We start from the raw sequence: 26,405 nt of genomic DNA on the forward strand, positions 1-26,405 counted from the left end.
AAAATTAAAAATTAAAAGATAGGTAGTAATTTTTATTAAAGTTTTTTTCATTTTTTATTCATTTAAATTTTAATATTAACTCAATAATCAAATCATTTCAAACTTTTGTTAATGGAAAAATTTTCATCAATATGCATTTGTAAATAACCAAACCGCTTTTAGTTAATTCTTGTAATAAATACAAAAAGCCACATTTAAAAAACAGAAAAAATATAACAATAATTTCTGTGGTCCTCCAATTTAATTTCTTTATAATTGAATTCTGGTTTATTCTATAAGCTAATGACATTTTTATACATAAATATTTGAATAACTTAAAATAAATTCTTTTTTAAATAACAAAAAGCCCTTAGCAAATATAATGATTAATGTCTTTAACCTTTAGCGCTCCGTTGGCTCCGGAGCCATCACTCATTTGTATCGTAACTCCGTAGGCTCCGCTGAGGAGCCCAATGTTTTTAACATGACTACGACTAAGATGTTACGAAATTGTCGGCGTTGGCAATTGTTATCTTTACTTAAAGGGTGCTCAGTCTCTCTACTGTTACGATTAAATAATTTTTTGGCCCATTTTAAGGTCAGCAACATGGAGAAAAATAATAATTATGATGAGAATATAGAGTTGAGTGATACTCAAGATGTGTTTGATTTTCCAGTATTAGAAGACATTGTGGAAGACAATGTTATTTATAATTGTGACACTTCAAGTAGTGGTTCCGAAATTATACGACCAAAGAGACGACTGATAATGAGGAAAGGTCTAAAGAGGGACTGTGTTGTCTTCTCTACAAGGAAACAAAGAGATGGCAGACGTCAAAAAAGTAAATACTGTGACACTTGCCCAAGTAAACCCAGAATGCACATGGGAGATTGTTTCCAAAGATATCACACAATAGTGAATTGCAAAATTTAAAATTTATCGTTCATTTACAAGAAGAAAGTGCATATGTATAAAATAAATAAAATGAAAAACATTCACAAGTACGTGTAATTCTTCTAACTTAAAATAAGAATCTTTCTTCTCGCTCGTTCCGCTGCGAAAATGTGCCGGTGTTGCTGGTAGGCAGTAGTACAAAAATGCACGGACCGCTAAGGGTTTTATTCTTGTTTTATTCGACACTCTTACTAACCCGAAATGCACATACACATACAAGTGAAAACATTTGTAAATAATTCAAAACTCTTTAATTGTTGATATTTTTCAAAATTTTTATGTTTGACAATGCAATTAATGATGTAATAACTTTGGTTGAGGATGTAATAAAGGGTTTTCATAGAATTTTTTTTAATATTGCATATTTTTAAGTAAGCATTAATAATATATTAAAGACTAAAGTACATGTTATAAAGAGAAAGTCGTTAGTTTTTTTTATAAATATCATGTTGTCTAGGTCGTTATCAAATTATATTCTAAAGTAATTGTCATTTGAATATTGTCTAAGCAGCTGACCAATGTACTCAATAATCATTGTACAGTTTACTTAATATTGTTATTTCCCGAAAAATTGCGTTCGTAGAACCGAAATTGGCTTGGCTTTTATTTAAATAAATTAAATCGATTTTAAATTAAATCTTATAAGTTGCCTGTTGCTAAACAATAGAACATGTTAGAAAATGTGTCCACCTGCACAAGAGTTTTTTTTTTACTGTTGCGCTTAATTTAAAAAATTAACTGTAACTTTAAGAAATCCAAAAAATTACAAGAAAATATCCCATAAAATAAAATAAATTGCCATATTTAGAATTGGAAATAAATTTAACTATTCAATTATTATTTATGGAAAGTTCAATAAATCTTACAAAAAACACAAAATAAATTAAACTTTTGTTTTTTCTTTGTTTTTATCCTTTCCTTGTTCATCAATTGCTCTCCACAGAATAATATATTTGAAATCTTTTGCAACTAAAGAAAAAGAAAAGCGCCGAATCTAATTTTTTCTTTATTGTGCAGTTCTACTTTATCCTGTTTGTACACCTTACTTACCTACCAAAATATTTTTAAAACGTAACATTTAAAAATAAAATGTTATAAAATGGTGACCCTCTTTCTAATGAAATCTACATTTATGTATACACTATAATGCATTCATTGAAATACGGGTATTTGTACGATTGTTTACGAGTACCTTTAAAATTGTTTCTTACTTTTTATTATATCAAATGGATATGCTTGTACCAAGGCCTATCGAATTGAACATTGTTCAAATCACAAAATCATTGCCATATTTATAAAAATCTTCCATTAAGATTTTCATTCATGAAAATGTCATAAACTAGTAGTATGCCAGTGAAATCATAACAAAAGTAGATCAAAAATAGATCAAAAATAGTAAACGTTAATTTGATATAAAGAACCGAACATTGAAATATGAACCTGAATTTGTAATTTTTTTCATTGTCGTACAATTTATTACTTTTTTTTATATTTGAACAAATTATCTGTAAATTTAGTTAGCAACATTGCGCTGTCTACAGCAATTTGATAAACCCTGTAAATTTTTCTATTATGTGAAACTGCTACATTCCAATTATTATTCTTATTTTCCTATTATTCTTAAAGATAAATACCTCTTATCTTTTTATGAATAATAAATTCATTGAAAAAATATAGAAATCCTTATGTATTTTTATGTGTATTCTTTATAAAACTAATAAAAGTTTTTCCTTTTCTTTTCCTGGATTATGAAAAAGTATCTCATTTTTTATATTTAAAGTTTTTATTTTTATTTTCCTCTTATAATCTTCTCTAACGCCTACTCTAATAAAAATTGAAGAATCCTCAAGATTATGAGTAAAAACCTATTAGTTAAAAGTATTTTATGCACACAATTTTGTGGTAGCATTTTGGTCAAGCTAAGAAAAAACAAACAACAGGATCCTGAAGTTTTTATACAGACAATTTGTGAGATTGTTGCACAATTTTTCATTGAAACTCTACCTAATATGATATATATGCAATAGAGGATTTGAAATTTTTATATCAATGCCTTGATATTTTCCTGAATCAGCATTACAGAAATGGAAAGGTAGAATCATATAAATTGATTGGTGCTACCTCACCATTTTTGCGAATAGGAAAATCGTTTCACGAAAACCGAATTACACAATAAGGTCCTTGATAAATACAACCTAATTAACATTTATCAAATTAGCAAAATATTTTAACTGTTATAAAAGTGTAAAGTAAATACAGTGACCTTCTTAGGTTGGAAAGTATAAAAATTAAATTAACCATCAGGAAAGCACGTTTAAAATAAAAATTTTTGTAAAATTTTGCAAAAAAAAAAAATTTTCCTTAGCAATCTGATCAGTTAATATTATACCAAATTTAATTAAAATCAATTTTCACTGATTTTTCTTTACATACACAACTTTTAGCAGTTTTCCAAAAAAATTTTTGAAAAAAGTGCAGTGCTTGTTAGTATCACTCGCACCATTCGTACGTATACATATTTACAAAACTTCTACACCCTTGAAGATAGAAAGCTGAAATTTCATATTTACGTAGATGTCAACTAGAAATTTATTTCTGTTGAAGAAAATTTTAATCTATCTCTCTCCCTCTAAATGTCCTAGTCCCCCAAAAACCGAAACATTCCATTTTGCAACTATTTATTTCGCCGAAACCAGAGGCACTTGTGAAATTTTGCAAACGCAAAAAAGTAATGGTTGACTTTTTTTACTGTGGCATACTACATTTAAACTTTAAAGAAACAAAATGGCCGTTACTGTTATCAAATATTCGTTGTTTCCAAATTTTTGATATCTTTTTTTTCTAGTCTACAGGTTATTAATGAGTTTATTAGAGACTTCCACCCCATCTAGAGTTATACTGCGTCTCGAAATTTGTGAAATTTGAATTTTTGGCACCTTATATTTTTCTACTATCTACATAATATTTATGTACTTAAAACGAGTATATTAAAGTTACGCAATGCAGTATTAGTAAAAGGGCCAAAATTATAATTTTGATTTCTACAGTTTTTATTCATGATTAACTATTTAATTCAATAAAATTATTTTAAACTGAATAGTTTCAGGCGTAAATACCAGCGTTAAGCGTTTGTGTACGAAAATTTATTATTTAATGTTATACAAAATGAAATTAATTATTCGTTTTCACGTAATTTTTCTAATTTATTATAATATTATTTTATAACATTGTAGAAGTAAGTATTTTACAAGTATTTTATAACGATTTCCTTATGTGACTAATTCGTTTAATTTTAATTACACAACAACATTTGTAATTTAAATATAAAATTAAATTTTTTTTCAATTCAATGTAAAATAAAATACGACATGAAAACAATGGTGACTAATAACACAAAAAAGAGAATGAAATTAAAAACACATACAAACTTAAAATAGCCTACTTCATTGAATACAATACAATGCGGTCGATAAATAAATCAGATGGAAAACGAACACATACATTTGGTTGTACACAACAAGTAAAATAAAATAGAGGGAAAACAAAAGCAAAACGTTGAAACAAAATCAAATCTTATTAAATTTTTAATGTTGACAGCTTGAAAAACTTTGGGAAAATTAAATTGTCAAGAATATTTCAATACCTTTTCTTTTTTGGGGCTTATACTATGTTATTCGATTTTCGTGAAACGATTCACAGACGTATATACAAATTGATTGCCAAAGTCGGTTCACAAAAATCGAATTACATAGTAAAGAACCCGACAATTTTTAACTTCATATATTCAGACGAATAATAAAAGCCTATACAGTTGCAAAAGAAATAAAATTTTAAATAATTAAAGAGAAAGAAATTACAAATAAACTTCCGAAGTACATAAGCTTGAGGTACAATAGAGAGATATGCTTGAGCATATTTAGACTGAAGGATAATGTAGAATATTTATATTGATGTTCTACAACAAGTTAGTAAATCCTATATTTTCTTAGAAAACTTGGGTGTGCAAAATAACAAACATTGATTTACATTTAATTTAAAAATATATTCAATTATGCGAAGAATTATAGAAATGTGCAGTTGATTTTTATAATTTTTGTTTAAAAAAAGAGATTTTGGCAATTTGTATTTTGAGAATTTATAAAATTAAATGGAACTTAGAGAGCAAATTAATTCAAATCAAAAGTCACAGTTATAGTAATGATAACTTTTTTATGCAAGCTTTGCGATAATAATTTTATTCATGAAATTTTGAATGCAAATTTTCTTTTTTTTTTTTTTTTGTTCAAATTGCGTTTCGAAAACTAATTTGAATAAATAAATTTATATAAAAATTATTTAATATTTATTTGATGCCACTATTTATTGTTCTGCTCTGTTGTTATTCTTGTGCGACACTTTAGATATTATTGGTTTCATTTTTCTTTTCAATGATTCGCAAACACCACACACCATGTATGTATGTATATATATATATATTTTTATGAAAAATTACAATAGCATTACATTTGCGATGATTGTTATTGTCGGCAGGTGAAGAAATGTTATTTTTTATTACTTTATTTTACTTTTTACTTTTGTATTTATAGTTTTTGTATTTTATTTTATATATAGGTATGTACATATAAAATAAAAATATATATATTTTTTTGTAAATTTAAAGATCATCCTTACAAAATGAAAAATTGAAAATATTTTTACATTTTCGTTTTGTTTTGCTTTGGTTTTTTTTTTGTAAATAAGAAAACTTTTGATATTCAAGGATTCAAGGTTTTTATTAAATTTACTTATTTTTTTCATTTTATTTTTTCATATGTGATATATTATTTATAATATCAATATATTTAAAGGGGTGTGTTATTAATGAAATATTATTAGAAATATTGAATAATACACATATACTATAGGACCCTTATTCTTAGAAATATATGTATGTATGTCATACATATATATACAATTATAGGCATATTAAGTTTAAAATATATATCAAAAGGGTATGTACATAATGTTTATTAATTTATTATGATAATATTGTGTTTACTATACAATTTTACAAATCACTTGCATAGAACCACTAACAGTATATTTTAGACTTAATTAAAAGTTTATTTTAAAAGTCAATTCTCTCCGAAATATGCGTCTAGAATAAATGCATTTAATAACGATATTTAATTTCATTTTCGGATACAAGTGCATTGAACATGTCATCATATAATGAAAAGTTTTGGCAACCCTAAAATTTAAAACTTTAATATTTTATTTGAAAAAAAAAAAAGTAAAATAAGTTCGATACAAGAAAATTAAATTATAACTTGCCCAATTTTAACAGATGAAATGAAATCTTTAATTGCATTTTTTTTTTCAAAATTTCAATCTAACATTAGAGGCCAAATAAAATAAAGGTTGCAAATAAAGATTGAAAGATGGCGGTCAAATTATTACAACCATAATTCTTCCATAAACGTCCTACTATATTTCTAGTGGTGCTACAAACATTTAAATATTCTAAACTACACACATTAAATATACATTGTATAATATATATAGGTGCGTACTTATATCGTACATATCTGTTAGTGTTACACACACATTGTTGTAAAGAGCATATTACATATTTTAAGAATACTGACTGTTGAATGAGTTTTGATGGTAATCATAAAAATAATAATAATAATAGTAATAATAATAATAATATTATTGATATTGTTGATGAATAATATAATGATGATGATTTTATGAAAAATGTATAAAAAAATGCCAAAGAAAATGTTTTTTTTTTCATAAAAGGAAGTGAAATGAATAAAAAAAAACTTTTATTTTAATTTTCTTATACATGTATAGAGACAAGTTGTGTAGGTGTTGATTAAAATATAAGAAAAAACGAAATCAAAAATGCAAATCAAGAAATGAAAACTTCGAGATGTGAATGAAATTAAATTTAATATTAAATTTTAGATAAGGTTCCATATACTCTAGTTTTATAAATCGTATAAAATTTGTATAGGTAAATCCAAATACATATATTCCTTTGACAATTTAGAACTTCTCAGATTTTAAAAGTGATTATGTCAACTGAATAAATTATATTAATTTGGTTCTAAAATTACAATAGATTTCATAACATGTAGGCAAATTGATTTTTGGTAAAAAGGAACTCAATGAACTCTTCAAAAAAGGAAGATTTTCCAAAGATAAGAAGTAATGAGCAATTATATGTATATGCACCTGTATAGCAGAAATCATATGAAAAATCTAGTAGTCTACCAGAATTTACCTTCACACAAGTTACACACATTATATATGTTGTAATATAGTAAATAGTAATTTTTTTAGCATTCTATATTTTTAGACGAATTTTACAATTTTAAACTTTTCATTTTAAAACAGTTATTCATAGAAAATTTTAAATTAGTAAGAAAAATGTTAAATTAAATTTTGTATAATTTCTTTAGAAATTAATTATAAGTATAGTGGCACAGTTGTATACTTTTACCTTGTATATGTTTAACGAGTATACGAAAATTTTTTGAACTCATTTTTGCATTTTATCAATTGTATTGCATACAATATGGAAGGTTATGTAATGGCATCAAATTTCGAATTTGATGAAAATAAATACTTGTCCATGGTAACAACATAGGCAAATTAAGATCAGAATATCAATCTGTTGATCTGTCTATGTATGCATTCGTGCATTTCAATTTCATGTTTCCAAAACTTTCACTAAGGGTCCATTTTCCATTTTTCACCATATTTAAAAAATATGATTAGAGATGAAAAAAAAAGCTAAGAAAGCTGAGCTGCTAAGAACCAAATTTACTTTTTTGTTGATATATTATTGTCACTAATCCTTAAAATTTGAAGAAAGGACAAATTTCAAAATTTTTTGTAACATTTTCACCAAATCAGAACATACAGTTTGCGGTTGGTTATGTGTTGACCACATCAGATATTTTTTAATTCATTTGAAAATTCAAACAAATTTCCACAAATTGAATTTTTTTCTCATGAGAATTATAGAATTATAAAATTATTTCAAAAATAGAATTCATTCGTGTGTAATACATTCGCTGCTTGTATATGTTTATTTGGAAGTAAAATATTTTATAAATTTTTATAAATTTTGTATAGGTAAATTAGAACAAAATGCATGTAACGTTTTCGATGAATTTTTACTTTAATTTTTGAAGCATGCATTCATGCATGAATTTAAACCTAACTTTTTCACATTTATGTCTAATAAATTGTTTGAGATAAAAGTATAATATTTTGCATGCATTAATTTATGAAAAAATTCTTTTTGAAGTTACATCATTTTAGACCTTCTGTATATGCTGAATACTACATGTATAAAATAACATGCATTAAATTTATGTTTGAGTTTATTACAGCAATTACAAAATTTCTTAAAAACCGGTTCAAAAAATTTGTTCGTCAATTATCAACCGAATTGATGTCTGCAAATTTGGACTTAAAATACTTTAATTATTTAAGTACAAGGGAAGGTGACGTTCTGCATTAAAAAAACAAAACTATTATAGTTCCTTGCATAATATCCACTACAATATTATTCTTTAATCTATAAATAAATTATTTTTAATTCAGCATTGCAATAACATGCAAATTCAGTATGTTTAATTATTGGTTTGAACCCTTGTTAACCTATTAAAAAATTTAGTAATTTTATTAAGTACTTGACTAATTTTTTGTTTTTCAAGTATACATGAATATTTTTTTATTACCCTGGTACCCTGGCGGGTAATACGAGTATCTTACAAAATGATTTTTCAACTCTTTTCATTTTATCATATTTTGGTTGAATATAATTAAAAATCTACAATGAACAAAAGTAAAATTGCATTCTAAAAATTCGTTAAAATTTCTGAGGTGTTCTAAAAATTCATTAAAATTTTTGAAAAGATTACGAATACTATTGTTGAAATCTAACTAATAAAAACGATAATAACTAACTAAATTAAAGAACCTAATTAGAAACATTACTAATGAAACAAAAATAATACTGAAGAATAAAAAATTAATATTTTTAAACAATAACAATTAATTTCCCTTATATTAATTGTTTGGCAAAAATTCAATTATTCATTTCGTTCAAAGTATTCCATACAAATCTTACAGGTTTCAAAAATTGATAATCTTACATCATCATTTATAAGATTTTGTCGTTTTAAATAAAATATCAAGTGTTCAAGATCTTCAAGAAAATCAATTTTGAAATTTCCCAATGTTTTTCTCTACTGAGTAAAAAATTGATAATTGATTTGGAATTTAGCTTGGGACTGCATTTAAATTTCATATAAATAAATTATATTCAATTATTTGATTCGTCCGTATCTTAAAAATAAATTTCAAACACGATGACTTAGTATTGTAATCATCAATGAATTTTCATCATAAAATTAATTATTAATTTATGAAATGGACCCAATAAAATAATTGAAATATATTTTGTTAAAGTTCGGCATTTTATGTATAAGCTATTTAGGTTTTGTGAAACAGGTTTTTTATTTGATTAAAATTAACTTTAATGAATTTTAAATGGCATATCAACTCAAACCTTGTACCCTTATTCCCAAAATTTATTCAGTATTATAAGCCTAACAACTATACTTATTAAATCTCCTTATTTTTGTCATATTTTAACAATATTTATCTATTTTGTTGAGTATTTTTGTCACGAATTTATCGGAAATCTATTAAATTTGATTTAAAATTTGATATCCGCTTTATGATACGTGTTTAAAGTATTTTGTTAAGAGCAATCATCTTGATAATAGCAAGCAAAAACCAATAAACCGACACGTGTTAAAGGCGCGATTTTTAAATTTTATATATTAATAACATATAGCTGATTTTGTACTTTAATGGTAAAGAAAAGAAAATAATGAATTATGTTCAGTATAGTCAATATCTTATTAATTCTTGAATTGAAAGGCATTCACACATTCACAGGCACAATACACATTTTTTATAGAACAATTTTTAAAAGTATTTACTTTTTTAATGGAGTAGACATCATTTTTTGACTAGAAAAACAAACAATGTATAAAGAAAGACAACAAAGAAAAAACATTTATGATAAGGGGCTAACCAACCGCATTGATTATTTGGTAAATTGTGAAATTTATTATTCTGATATCTTTAATTATTACATTAAAGAAAATAATGCACAAGCTGTTGAAAATACTGACGAACAAATTTAAAAAATTTGTAAACTTCTTGTTAGTATAAAAAATTTTTAGATTTGTTGATGAACAGAGCACAAATACTAAATTTTAAAATTACTTTGTAATCTGTAGCAATTATTTTGTCTGTAGATGCAGCATATGCTCAAACTCGCAAGTCTCATTAAAAATAATTCTGAGCTTAAAATCTTTTTCAGTATTTTATTTCTTATTATTTGTTTACAAAATCAAAAGTTTAAAACAAAACGTTTATTAGTAATGCTTATTAGTCGTATAATTGAAATGTTCAAGCTATCAGTGTTTAAATTAAACGGACTTCTGTGTAAAATGGAAAGTATAAGAACAAAATTGAAGATTACCTCGAAAACTATTTTTTATTTTTATTTGTTTTACGTCAATTTTTGTTTTCTTTATTTTAGTTTGTTTAATCCAAAACCATCAATCAAATTTTGAATGACCCTGGACGCAAACAATGACATGTTCTGTTTTACTATCTTTCTTCGGTATTTGTGCCGTTCTGTTTTATTTCGGATTAACTTTTTCCTTTACTGTTATTGATTTATTTCTTTTAAAACTATGTATATTTAATGAACTCACGCTCACAAACAACAAATTTACAAATTGAAAAAAAACAGATTAGCCAGAATATCAAGGTGGAGAGTGATAGAGCAGCGAAATAAGTTCGGTTGAAATTAACAAATTTCAAATAATTGTATATTTTAAGAAACAAAAAAATCTGACGTAACGGCACATAATCGGCAACAATGTGTGTTTTCCTTATAATATTGAAAAATTTCTTTTAATTTATTTTTATTAGTTTAAATAAAGAGTTATAGGAAATTATTTCATGCAATTTAGAAAATTCAAATCAAACTTCTAGAAGTTGTTTCTTTTGCACAAAGGACGGTTGTTATTCTAATTGGAACAATTTGAACAACGGTTCGGGTAGTTATCGTACAACCCTTAAATTTTAAATAACGGAAGAATAATAAAGGTAGATGCAATTTTGACAGTCATGTATGCAATTATCTTTGAAGTTTCAGTAAAAAGACTTGTCAACTTCTGGTAGCTGGAATACAACCATAAAAGTTAATATTAAATTTAAATATTTCAAAAACTAAGTGAAACTCTATGAAATCCAGTATGAAATTTCCGAATTGTACTTTCTACAAGCCTGAACATATTTAAACGCTTTTACTTGTTCGTAAATATTTCTTGTCTATAAAAAATATGAGAGTTTAAAGTTAATTTTTTTCATGTATAATTAATCGATCGGTACTCAATAAACTTTTAATTTTAACTGAAAAAATTTAAAGCAAGAATTTAATAAAATTGAAGACCAAAACTGTAACACTCAACATAATTTATAAAAATTTTTACAAAAATTTTAGAAAAATATACAATAAAAATCTTTGCAAAATTCAACACACTTTTTCTTCCTTTCCTATCTTTCAGTTATGTGTGTTATATAACAAAATAATATGCTCAGATTATATTACATATTTCAATGCATGTATAGGTTAAACATTAATTTTTTAATATTCGTCGTTCTTCATCGATATTAGATTAGTAGAATTGAGTTCTTCATTGACAATTTAATCAATGACAACAATATGTCTACTTGAATATTCAAATTCAATTTAAATTGTATAACTTTAAATATACTTGTACGCGCAAAATTTATTCAGTCGTATACTTATAATATTAATATATTAGTATATATCAGTATATTAGTATAATGACTCACAAAGTTTAAAGTAAGGAAAATAATATTTAATAAAATCCAGATGTTACCCATATTTTTTATGGAAAAAAGTAAAATATTCTACTTGCTCGTTCTTCTTTTTTCAAAGTGCTGTTGTACACGTAAATTTTAATTTTAGTGTATAAACGGCAAAATTACAGATGATATACATAGGTATGCATGTATAAAGAATAAATTTAATATTGCATTAGAAAATCGTATAAGCTAAGCTTCTGAAGACAAATTATTTCTTGTTATATTTTTTAATATTAGACGCGAATAATTGAAAGCAAAAAATGACAAAGTGCACATAAAAACAGATGTTGTGGGTAAAAGCAAATATATTTGGTAATATTTCTAGACGCATTGCAAGCCTTAAGGTTCAGTGAAAAGGTTTTATATATAAAGTCAAGGGATTGAGTCTAAATCATAAATTAACTTTTGCCAATTATACAGAATGAAAGCGCTCTTGGCTAGAAAATATATTAGAGCAGTATTAACTATTTAACTTTATAGAAGTGATTTATCACAAGCATAAATAGACTGTTGGAATATAATATGGACTGTTGGTATCTGCTATTGGACTGTTTCTGGGGTTATAGCAATATTGGTAGTGGAATATATATGTAAGTGACATTCGTAAAAATTCGATATTCCCAGGATATGTAATGAAATAAGAAACTGTGCCATTACACATAAAGCTCATTTGGAGCAGCATATAAATATTGACTAGAGAGGCATTGCGAACGGACAGAAAAACCGAAACAAACGAAACCTTTTGGTTTAGCCTGAAGCACTGAGGTAATATTACTTTAACTACCGTAATGGAATAGACAAAAAACACGACATGGTAAAACTAATAGTTAGTCAGTGTGAACAGTTTTAGGTGTTGTGGACATATTTAGAATCTCCTACATTAACAATAGCCTACCGTTTCCTGTCGATGATTTTTTACCACAAAAAAAAAACAAAGCGCGAAAACATTTTTTCTATATGCCTATATCGTTTACTCTTTCGTGGTGTAAAAAGTTTTTGGATAGATAAATGCTGTATATAAATATTTCGCACTTCTTCTTTATATATTTTAATTCAATTCGAAAATAAGAAACTTATTTTAAGCTAAATTGAAGAAAAACTTCAATTTGAAATAAGTAAAAAAGCATAAATCTGAAGCGTAGTATTAAATTAATTTTAAAAATCAAAATTTTTCTGAAATGCGTCATTGCATTGAATTCAAAATATTCTTCTATTTGTCATTAATAAAAGTTCCACTTCCAGAACGACTTGCAGAAGAATCTAATATTGAAATTGTTTTATTATTTTTAAAACCAATAATTGCGAATCGTTGAAAACCATTCTACTATCTAAATAATTGTTCAAATTATTCCGAGAGAAAATAATTCAAAAGTAGTAATAACATTTTCTTCCATATTGTAATCGAAAATTTTCCTCTTTATGAACAATCAAAATAATGGTCTTTTAACAGAATACGAAGATGCATTTTGCAACTGATATCAATATTTATGATTCTTTTTCAATTTGTTTTTATAAAATTAAAAAAACATTTGTAAAAAAAATTTTCTACTTAATTTACAATATATTTAAAAGTTATTAATTTTTCTTAATACTTGTAGGTTCGATCGTTTTTTCTCTTCATAATTTCTTTAACAATAAAATTCTTGAAAATAACTTTAAATCCTTGAATATATACATGAACGCGTATTATTCTTCCTGCTCAAGGTAACCTTTTGTTATATTCATTATGCTATGTCTGACTGCTAGTATACTTATTTTCTTTATAAGAAAATATTTTAAGAATTCTTGTGAACTCAATATATGTATGTATTAGGAAAATATAGAAAGGAGGAAGAAGTTTTGTGAAATTTTTATCAAGTGTGGTTGAGTTAATATGTTATTGTTTTTCAGAAGCGTTTACGGCTGAAGAAATATACTGTAGAAATATGTAAAGCATATACATTCATACATATTAATAAGTAAATATTATAAATCAAATATTGCATATACATACATATGTATATTATGCTTGTCGTAAATATAAATTGTATCCTCGCTTATTTTTGCCATCTACCTATAATAACCACAGAACTAAATTTGGGGATGTGGAAATACAAAATCTTTATGGGACCTTAGTAGAAAGTTATTATCAAAGACTGGTCTTAGGTTTCAATTTCTGATTTTATTATATGTTATTTATGTATGTAAGAGGGAAAATTTTCAACTACAGTTTTTTTCATTTTTTTTATCAAGTATTCTATTCGAAAGGAAGTATTAAGTAAAATAATAAAAAAATGGAAAATAATATGAGATATGAAATTGGGAAAAAAATTTTTAAGTACGTATAGAAAAGTAAACAATGTATGTAATGTAAAAGTCTTAGTATTAAAGCTGGCACAGACTTTTCTATGACAATTCATAACAATAGACTTTTATGTCAGAATTCAGTATGCTTTTATATAGACTTGTAAGTTTTCTTGAAATAACAATCAAATTGAAAGACGTAGGGTTGCTTCTCTTCATACTTCTATCTAGAGTTCATTTCAGAAGCTATTCTTTTTATACTTAAATAAGCTTAAGAAATTAAAGTAATAAAATTTTTTATGGGAATGTCTAATTTAATTAATTTGTGATCAACGTTATATGCCAAAGATATATGATAATATAAAACTGACTTATTCAACGTACATAGAGACCGAAGTGTGTATATTTAGGCCAAATCAATTTTGGACTAAATATTTTGATTATTTATTAAATTTACAATTTTTGTTTGAATTTTAAAATGTACTGATATTTGTTGAAACTTTAATTGCAATAATGACTGTTTAGTATAAACAGTATGGCTGATATTTTAAAAATTTTTCACTCATATAATTTTTTCCTATAGTTAAATTAAGAGTAATGAATAAGAATTTCAACTGAGTATGTTTTCATTTTTAAAGGCAACCATTTTCAAATTTCATGTAGATTGTAATAATAATCTGTTTGACGTACGTACACATACACAAGAATATACGTAATACAAATCTAAATATACTTATGGATATGTGTTTTGTTATCTTCTTCGTCTTAATTGCCAACGTCAAACATCTATATGTTCTCTTATATAATACCGCTCTTATATAATACAATTATTAATTCAACATTTCATTTGTAACATTGAAAAATAATGGATTAAAAAATAGGTTTAAGATTTTTCCTAAGAATTACGAATTGATAAAATTTTATTTAATTCCAAGCCAAGCATTAAGATATGAATTTAAATAACCATTGCATGATTTCACAAAATCCTTTTATACATGCTACTCAAAATTATTCAGCCAGTAATGTTGAAATTTTTTAAAAATATATAGATATGGGAAATATATAAAAAATCAAGGTTTTCTCTAAAAATTGTCTACAAACCCATACTTCGTTCTTTGCAAAGTTGTGCAGCCGTTTTCAGATTTTGGGAGTAAACTTGTAGTTCATAATTTAATTTTTTTTTAATTCAAGGAATGAATTAAAAATAATAAAACAATAGTGATACTTCAAATTTCTATTAATTCCTAATGGTAGAAAACCAAATTTAGACCTACATGAATCCCTGTTTTAGATAGATACTATATTATTACATCTTTTTTGAATCTCTTAAAAAAACTAAAAGAAAAAAAAAATTTCAACATTTTACATTGGCTTTTCCTTCTCAAGAAGACCCAGAAAATGAAATTATATGATAGTAAGTATAGAACAGTAACAATTTGATAAAAATTTTATATATATACATATGTATATGAAACTATACTATAAACTATAGTAGTACTGAAAGTACTACAAACTATACCTACGTACACAAGTATATTTGGTCTATACATAATACAAGTGTGTTTACTGTCATATTTATAGGTATTCCAAAAATTTTTTCATTTAATTGAAATAACAAAAATTATAATAATTCAATTGAAACATTTTAATTATTTTAATTGAAAATATTGTAAAAAAAATATTAGTTTTGCTTTTATATTAATTGAAATAATTTAATATTGTAAAATAAAAATAAAGTTCAAACGGCAGATAATAGAATCAAAGATGGCGGAACCGTTGGCATTTTTAACTTTTAGTTTTCTTTAAATTCTAAACACATACCAATTTGAAGTTACTTTTATTTTACTTTCAGGTTGCAATTTGCTGCGAAATAATTTTTAATATTAAAGCATGTGTTTTTAATTAAAACTACTACCTTGACTGACTTGATTGTAAAATATTATCCGAATACTTTTATCAAAAAGAATTACTTTGTGCTATTTTATCTTCTTTTATTATAAAAAAAAATAGACATGTATACACAAATTATTACCACATATAATAGATATGTGTATACATTGTACTAAAATGTGTTCTAAGTTCCATCTTACATCTTTCAAGAAACGATTTTTCTCAAATTCAAAACTGCTTAACATAATTTTTTAAAAAAAAAGAATTATTTTTATTTATATTTCTCTTATGCTTTTTGTTTTATCATACGAAATGTCTTGACTTCGTAAAGTCCAGTTGGCAACTGTAATTCCCGGAAGGCAACTGGCCCGAGTGCTATTATCAAATTTTTCCTTACGGAGGCAAAATAATCTAGAAGAAAGTATTTAAGTTTTGCAAGTTAGCATAAAATATTTTTATTATAAAGAAATATAAAGCGCAATTAAATCATCCTTTAATTTAGCTGGAAAGTTTTTTGAGATAAAGCCAAAGATATAGATCTCCATATGATATGTATGTGCATGAATATATGTGTGTATGTATATTAAAAAGTTCATGAACCCGTCAAAATTGAATTATGTCCATCATTAACGTTTTGGAGTTATAGCACGGTAATAGTGTACTTAATAACAAGAAACCAATATATTTCTTTAGTTTGATAAGAAATTTTTCATAAACTTCAATAAATTTAATAAAATGCTATAATGGCATTGAGATAATTAAATTTCTTTGAAAAACAATTTTTAAATACCAAAATTAATCAAACTGACAAAGAGTTGAAATTGTACTTTATTCAATATTTAAGAAAGTTACAATATGAGTAACGAAAATAATGTCAAAACATAATAATTATAACACCTTCAGATTTGGCGCGTGATTTCGCCACAAACTCGCCGAACTAATTAACTCGGCATACATAATTTTAATAGCTTTTAAAATCATCAAAAATTATGTGGTTACTTATAAAGAATACAATTTTGTTTTTTTAGAAAATCGAATAATTATTCCCTAAAAATATAAGTTGTATGTACAAATGACTCGCAATATTGCCCCATCAGTACTGTGAATGTTTCTAAGCTAGCAAATTCGGCTCAGTACGCGTTACCCTTAATTTACCTTCATTTATTTCCTTGTCTTACCATTTCTTCTTATTTATGCATTATTTTATCCTTACATATAGCGCACGTAACTATGTATTTATCTTTTTTATTTTTTTTTTTATTTTCAGGTATGTTTATTTACGTTAAAATCATCTTTAACTGTATAAGGGAGAAAATGTAAAAAAAAAATAAAAAGTTCAAGGTAATTTTACTATTAAATTTATTCTGTGAAAATTAAAGACTTTTGACTCAACTTTTGTAATAAAAATGGGAGGTATTTGAGGTACACAATTAAAGCAATATCAAAATTATATTTTTGTCTTGTTTATGCTTTTCTTCATTCTTTCTTTTACATTTTCTTCTATAAATTAATTAAAAAAAGAAATATTAACGTATAATTTAGGATGTAAGATTAAATACTGTTCATACACGAAAATTTTGTTATGAAACATTCCGCCTTTTATAATAAATTAACATTTATGTTTCGAAGAAAAATTTTTCCATGATTTTTTCATTATTTTTCTTCTTAGTTTACGAAAAAAAAATTTTATGAATTCTTTGTAATGTTTTTTATGTTTTCGTCTAAATTAATTGAACAAAAAATGTTAAAAATATTTAAATTTGAAAAAACTAATGGCTATAAAATTAAAAAAAGAAACGGGAATTGTAAAAGTACATTAACAGTAGACGTTATTAGTTTTGCGAAGAATTTTAAAAATTAAAGTGGAATATTTTTCATATAATTTCATTTTTTTAAAGAACGGGTTGATTTTTCATTGTTCTTAATAAAAATCGTTGTGTACTGGAAATCATTTTACTAACAAGCTAAATTTATTTTAAAGCTTGTTGTTAGTTTGTATTAATTCACATAGAAAATACAAAAATTGTATTATATGAAATTTCATTTTTTGCTCCGAATTTTCCAAAATTAATGCTAAAAAATCTAAAGGTAATTGATTTTCGAGCGTGTAGAGGCCATTTTAGTTCGTTTCACTGAAAACGTGTTATTTAGAGATTTTTACCGGTAATTAGAACATTAGAAGTAGTTGTGCTTGATATCGAGTAATGTTAACATTAAAAACATTTTATTTTAAAATTTTAGTTCTATTACAAACTATAAATTGTTTCTTTTAAATTTTCAAAGGTACTACGGATTAGTAATGGTACCACAAACTTATGTAGAGTTGATAATGGAACAAAATGTTTCTTCGACATTTACAAAATTCAAAATGCAATAAATTCGTAAAAAGTTAATTTAGTAATTAAAATTATTTTTTCTCTTTTAAAGTATAAAGTTTCGTTCAAATACTACGTGAGAAAAAAGTCCTTTTTAAATAAAGTTCTTTACAGACAGTAAAACAATATTTAATTTCAATTTTTATTACATTCGAAAAAAAACCACACCAACAACCAAAAAAAAGGCTGTTAAAAAAAATAATATAATAATAAAACAAATAATAATAAATACCGTTATCCTCTCAAACCAATGGCATGCGAATAGTCAATTTTGAATTGAGTAACCATTTTCAAAATTAATATAAAAGCAAGTAGTTAAACTTTAAAAACAAATACACAGAAACCTTTACATACGAGTATGACTGTTGTAAATCCATATTGGTGCTCAAATCGATACCAACTTCAAAAAATTTTTATTGTTTTAAAATTATCATTCAAAAGCTTCGGTATAAATGAAAAGTACCATGCAATATTCAATTTAGTTTTTCATTTTGGAATTTTCATTGTCATGGAATGTGAATATAACGCAAATAGCTAGTACGCGATAAGGATGTTGAATTGGAAGATTTTTTTCACTTCTACTTAAATAAAAAATAGTTTCAATTGTGCATGCCAATATAATTTTCCGTTCTTTTTGTAAAAAACTTTATTTAATTTTTTTTCTTGATTTTATTTATGCTTTTTTCGTTCAGCTTTCCTTTTTTACTGTGTTTTTTCATATCAAATCGTTTTTTAACACAATCCGCGGTAGACAGAAAAAAATGCAAAAACAATCTTCCGTTGTGTTTCAAAATAAAAATTCCCACAATTTTCTCTGTTTAAATTCTTTTTATAGCTAGAAAGTTTTGTTCAATATAAAAATCAAAACTAAAACCATATTCAAGCATCTGAGGAGGCTGTGAATTTATTTGGAAAAAACTTTTTACTTGTTTTTACTTTAAAAATTATAAATTGAAGACTCGTAAATGACTAAACTACGTAAAAATTCTTTTTTTTTTAATTTTTATTGAATATCTAAGTTAAGAAAAAATATTTGTTTCAAGAATAAGTAGACCCTTCTCTCTTAATCATGTCGTTTGAGAGCATTTAATTTTCCATATGATATCATTAAATAGTATTGCTTCCTAGTTATTTGCCACCTCTTTTTTTGCATTATTGTAAAGCTAACATTTTGTAGTTTCGTAATTTGGTAGGTAGGTTTGAAAAAATAATTTTATATTTGGTAATTTACTAAAATCTACAACGTCAAACGCTAAAAATTTAACTTTAAAACCAAGTTAATTTTATCCCCAATGAAATTAGTTTATAGAATTGAAATGCATATGCTTTCATTTTTAATAATATGCTTCACATTGCACTATTTAATATTGTATTAGATGTTTAATATGTGTAAATTTTATATCTGTATTTAAAAGAATAGTTCCCTTTTTGAATTAAAATATGAAAAAATTTATAACATGTTGTTATGAAAAATACTATAATCCTATAATAGTATAGTAGTATTGTTTTATTCATAACAAAAAATATAACCTTAAAAATAACAATCGAGTCATAGAAAAAATATTATTCTTTCATTTATTTTATATTTTTATATTATTTATGAAAATATTAAGATAAGTCCTTCATATCCTTGTCTGTTATATTATTCATATCTTTTGCATATGCATGAATACATACAAGCAGTTTTAAATAACGGAACAACTATTATACTTAAAAATAAACTTGTACGTTACTCAAGTTTATTACAAAATTCCAACATTCTTCCTATTGCATAAACATGCTTACACACAAATAATATATTTATTGCTTTTAATATTTAATATTTAAAATTTTAAAAGGATCTGCACTTACTGTGGTTTATGTTAAAAAAGTAAATATTTCATATCACATTTAATTATAAAGACAGGGTGCATTATATTTTTATTATTAATGAGCAATGATTTTACATGATTTTTGCAGTTCTTATGGTTTTTTTAGAATCTTTTCATATAACTATTAATTTACTAACGTCTTTAATTGAGAAGTACTTAGCATGTGATTGCTCAATTGAAATAATTACTTCAGCCCCACAATATATGCAAATTATTAATTTTCTATTTGCGCATTGGCGATTTTTAATCATTGTATTTTCTGCATCATAATAATTATTTTATTTATCATAATGTAAATTCAGACAGATTGTGACTCTGTTTGGAAATTCTATTTAAAATAAGTTCTTAAATAACTATAGGAAAATTTCTAAAAAAAAAATTCAACGCGGAAAATCAAGAACTCCACGTTGAAAAGATTATTTCCTCTGAATTATTTAATTAATTATTTTGTACCGAAATTTTTCATTTTTATTTAACAGTTATTTATCTACATACATATATTAAAAAAAATCAGTTGAGAATGATGAATATTCTTCTTCACAAATCACTGATTTGCTCCCAATTCGTTTTTTTGCTTTTAATTTTACTTTTAATTTTAATTTTATTAAATACATATACTCGTATAGTAATCGCTTTTGAAATTCATGGTTAAATGATTCTTGGGGTCCTATAGTTAACAACTCGTTTGTGTATTACCTTTTTTTCTTTTAATGTTATTTACATTAAAAAAATATATTAATGTAATATTAATGTAAATATTTTTTATTTTTTTAAATTATTCTACATAATATGGAATAGTTCCCATTCCTATGTATATAGATATTATAAAATTAATTTTCATATTACTAGTCCTTCAAATTTATTTACAAAAATATAAAGTAAAGCCAAAACAGGAAGTATTTTCTTTAATAATAATTTAATAAAGTAAAATACTCAAAATAATTTAGATAAATTGTACATTGCACATTGTAAAATAGAAGAGTACAGTGTATTAATGCATAGATCGTACATGATATACGAGCAGAAATTTTTATTTAAAAAATAAAAAACAATCCAATTGAATCTCGGTAATCCAATTAATTTAAATTACGTTTTAGAGCTTATTATATCATAAGCATTACAATATTTATGTTTCGATTTTTTCATTTTAGCCTTACAAATCCTGTTAAATTTATTAATTCAATATAAATATTACGTAATGAAAATTAATGTATTTTCTGCACATACATAGTGTTCATATATTCATATGTTGTTTGTAGTCCGATGTTAAAAATTTTTTTAAATTGGGATTAAGTTACAAAATATTTTGTTTGATTAAATGTTAGTGCTATTTATGTGTTAAAAAGTCTATGTTTGTGTTATCGTACTATTACTTTTTTTTTAACACCTTTCAATTGCTTTTAAATGGATTATTTCCAGGGTTTCACTTATGTTTACTATAATTTCAATTGTGGGGTTCTTAAAGTGGGTCACATTTATAAATTATAAGTGGGTCATATTAAAAGTTAAATTGCTATTGCACACCATTGTCGTTCCTTACATTCTTAAAAAAAGTATGAAATTTTTGAAGATAGAAGAAAAAACTTTTTCTTTTATTAAAATATACACAGTTTGGAGTTCATTTAGAAACTTTTAAGTCGAATTTAAATTAATAAAGACAAAAGAATAATAACATTAACACAACATTCCAATTGAATATTAAATTTGATGTTGAATATTCATTTAAAAAAAATAAAACCTAAATTATTTCACTAACCAATGGAAGCGTCAAAACTAAATTATTATATTTACAATAAAAGGTCTCTCCAAATTTTTCAATATTCGTTAGCTTGCTTTATTTCAACATCTTAAATTAGTTTTTGATAAAATTTTTCATAATACCAAAAAAAAAAATCATGACATTTAATCCGTTATTATTAATTTGTTTTTAAATATTAATTAATTAGGTTAATGTATTAAAACTCGTTTTATCTTACAAAAAATTAAGTAATTATTTTCGGGTTGAATAATTAAATTAGATTATTTTAATTAAATAAATGAAGGGTTTCTCTTGTTTTTTCTTCGTGGTTTGTCAAATTAAGTGAAAACAATAACAACAGAATTGATTCGAGACGAGGCGTTAGGATTTTTAAAGGGATTCATAAGACGACTTTTTTAATTTCTTTAATATAAACTAAATAATATTCTGCACATGAATAATCAAAATTAAATTATTCTATTTATATTATTTCTATATTATTATATAAAAAATACACTGTCCCATTAATGGAAGTTCTTGAACTCTAAAAATAGACGTCTGTTTGTGAGCGAAACTAACTAAAAAACTTTTTAAGAGAATCGGATCACACAAAGTGAAATTTTTTGGAGCCAAGGTTCCTAAGTACATTAACTAAAAGTTTCTAATTATAATAGAACTCGAAATAAATTAAGAAGTTTAAATATTATTTTAATAATCTTTTGCTACTTTGCCAAACTAAAAAGAGTACACATTGCACTCGGTTATGTTCTGTTCATATTTTCTTTATTGCCAATGTTTTAAAAAGATTAATTTTTTTTTATACATGGTGCTTAAAGGTTTAAATAACGTGAAAGTGGTGCTGAAGCAACAATCGAGAAGTGTTAGAAACTAAAAAGATCTTAAAAATAAAAAATCATTAAGGGATAAGATAGAAGGCTAAACAATAAAAGGAAGGCCGAATAAAAGGAAGTTTTCTTTTCACACCAATTAAAAAAAAAAAAAAAAAAGGCTAAACAGAATTTCTTCGCATGTTCATTTTTTTTATTTCTGCATTTCACACTCTTTGTCCCTCTCTTAATCTTAAAGGAAAATATTATTCTCTCACATTTTCTATTTTGCATCATCTGTTTTCATTTTGCACTCATTATATTCCTTTTGCTTCACAGTAAAATCTTGATAACATGTAAAGTAGATCGTATTTGTTTGTTAAGGGTGAGGATGCTTATGAAATAATGAATAAATTTTCGATTTTAATCCTGGTCTACTACAAAATTTATCAAGGACTTTTCAATTTATTATAATGTGTAATTTTTTTTTAGATATGAGAGCTTTATTGCGGTGTAGTGCTATACAGAATATGTTTCATGAAATAAAAATCTCTGCTTCTTTCAAAATTAAACATTGTACACCTAGTGTTAATTTATTTTCCATATTTTTAATTTATTTTTTTTTTTATTAATTATGTATTAATATATATACAAGAAATATTATTTGACCCTGAAAAGCTTGGTAAAATGTACAGGAAAGTAAAGGATTGAAAATGAAGATAAAAGGGTTATTATAAAAACAAAACAGAAAAAAATCAGGGATTTTATTTTTATCTTATGGTTGTTTGTTTTGGTTTTATTAACTAAACACATTTTATATGTTTACTATAGTTAACTAAAAATAAATGTCCTTAAGCGGTTGTAAACTTTTCCCTTTTAATGATTGCGTAGAATGATTATTTGTGTTGAATTTATAAAATGGTAACTGTAAACCTATTATCATTCAAGAATTTAAATGATTTAAATTTTTTAAGTTAGTGGTAAATTACAAAGGTAAATTTGTCACACAAAAAAACACCATAAATATTTCAAAAACCTTATTCGACTTTTACTTATTCTGCTATATTATTATTTAAAAAAATTAATCAAATAAATTTATTAAAATTTTATTCTAAATCTAAAATTACTTTACCGTTTGTAATTAGATGTATCGGATTTGTAAAGAAATTCTACTGTATTTAAAGCTTCATGTCGATTTCAAATTGTAAATCTGTTATTTTTCAATCTGTCAATTTGGTTATGCGGCACACTTTGCAGCATATTTTGAAAAAAAACTTGAATGTATGAGTAGAATAGCTACATTTCTCTTGAAACGATAGGAAAGTTGAACCAATCGCAAACTTTATAGGTATAAATAAAGGATTTCGTACCCGAACTCTTATGGATAAATATATTCGCATTTAATGCGATTCTGAATTAAAATTTTGAAAATTTTATAGAAAAATCAAAATGTTTAGTTATTTTACTCGTAAATAAATTCGACACGTATGAATTTAATAAGCATTTGTGTTTAAATTATATTTCAAATTTCAGTATCTTGTTCAGCTGACGATAAAAGGAATAGCTGAAGTCAAAAAAAAAAATCAAGTCAAAAAAATTTAGTTGAACATGTTTATAGGAGATTCATAGGACATATAGCTTCTGTTTTATAATGAACTGTTTACATTTTAAAATACTTTAGCAGTTTTATGTATTTAAAATAAAATTTTGTTCAAATTAAAAAGTGTATTCAAATTATTAGTTATAATTATTACGATAAAAACTCCATTATGATTAACACAAATAAGAAAAATTTTATATATAGTGTATATCAGGAATCGAAGTACCATGATTACTAATAACTTCATAATTATCGTTAAATTCGCAAATCCCAATGATCCAAGCTCTTTTTTTATTATAATCTGAAAACTCTTATATTGTTAAATTCTTTGGTTTATTAAATTTTTTATTAAATAAAAAAATGTTTCATGTGCAAAATGATTACCAATACATTTTCAATTTAAAAAAATATCCTTTAACTAACTTTTCATACTATGTCACCATTTTCCTTGTTCAATATTAAAAAAGTAGTCCTCTAAATCTTCATTTCTGTTATTTAAAAATAAAGTATAAGTATGACTTTATTAAGTTTAAAGATTAAAAAAACCAGCAAAAAATAAAGTTCGTCATTAAAGTTTATCAAATGTAAGTAAGCATCTCAAAGGATAATATTACTGTGGGAAATATGATATTTTTCCTGGAAAAATTTAAATTCAAACCAGGAAAACAATTTCAAGGCATATAAAACCGAATATTATAAAGTTTATCATTGCTCTTAATAAAGGGATTTTCTTTACTTTATATATAGTATATATGTATTAATGTATTATACATACGAAAAGTTGTGAACAACTTACCAACATAAAAAAAAAAGTAAAAGTAACAACAAAATTACCTGATAGGAAATTTGTTTTGAATTCAATTCTTTCCGTGCATACACATTCATACATAATAAAAATACTATAGATGTACAATTTTCTCAAGTGTTCCGCTTTAATTTTTATGAAATTTTTTCAAAAATAGTTTTCCTTTTATTATTCTTTTAATAGCTTTAGTTTAAAATTGTAAGAAAAAGCAAAAACATGCTTTTTTTTCCCGTCAAAATCTTCGTGTTTTTTTGTTTTGGTTTTGCTTTTTAGTTGTGAAAGATGTTAAAGTCACGCAGCTTTGCTATATGAGTTTTTGATATTAGTACCTTTTATTATTTGCTTCATAGCTATTATATGAATAAAATATTACAGAAAACCGAAAATAACATAGATTATATTTTAGTGAGTTTCATCATCGCCAAACTTTTTGGAATTCAGGAATTTTTAATTGGATGTTTATATACATGCATTAGCTTAAATAAAGTAATGTAACAACATAAATACTTTAAATTCTTTACGTAGCCAAGCGTAACTTTCTCACTTGTCTCCTAAACCAACGTACCTCTATTCTTTCAATTATAGCGCATTCGAAGGACAATAAGATTTTAATATGTTATTGAATTAGTTAATAAGTATTCACCAAAATAATTTTAAAAATTTGTTTACAGAATTCTTGAAAAGTTTGGTTTTAAAATGTTTTCAGAATTTCTTAAATAGTTTTTTATCTATTTTTATACATTTAAAAAGAAACTTAAACCTTTCTTTATTTTATTAAAAAATAAATAAGTGTTTCGAAAAATATTTGCATAGTGTTTAAATTTATTCACAAAATATAGAAAAACATTTTAGTTTACACAAGAAACAATGCAAGAAAACTTTTCTCGTTATTTCTTTTTAACTCATTCAAAATTAGGTTTATATATAAAAAAGACTATAAACATAGCTAAGCAAAAGTACTTTAAGTTATTACAACTTAAAACTTTTCATATTTTTTATCTCGTATACTTCCAGCAACAATTTCAAGTTAGTGTTGGTTTAGCACAAAGTTTAAAAGTTTACATGCAGTTTAAAAGTGAATTCATAAGGTAACACCACAAGA

General features: G+C 24.5%; 1 protein-coding gene across 1 annotated transcript in view; it reads left to right on the forward strand.

The window, feature by feature from the left end:
- Positions 1 to 463: 463 nt before the first annotated feature.
- LOC129609841 (nuclear protein localization protein 4 homolog) overlaps positions 464 to 26,405 on the forward strand; it is an 80,367-nt gene continuing 54,425 nt past the window's right edge. The window contains exon 1 of the mRNA XM_055521967.1: positions 464 to 895. Coding sequence (XP_055377942.1) covers positions 464 to 895 — 432 coding nt within the window. The remainder of the gene's footprint in view (positions 896 to 26,405) is intronic.

This window comes from Condylostylus longicornis, unplaced genomic scaffold (assembly GCF_029603195.1).
Source record: "Condylostylus longicornis isolate FDR11 unplaced genomic scaffold, ASM2960319v2 ptg000040l, whole genome shotgun sequence".
NCBI classification, from domain to species: Eukaryota; Metazoa; Arthropoda; class Insecta; order Diptera; family Dolichopodidae; genus Condylostylus; species Condylostylus longicornis.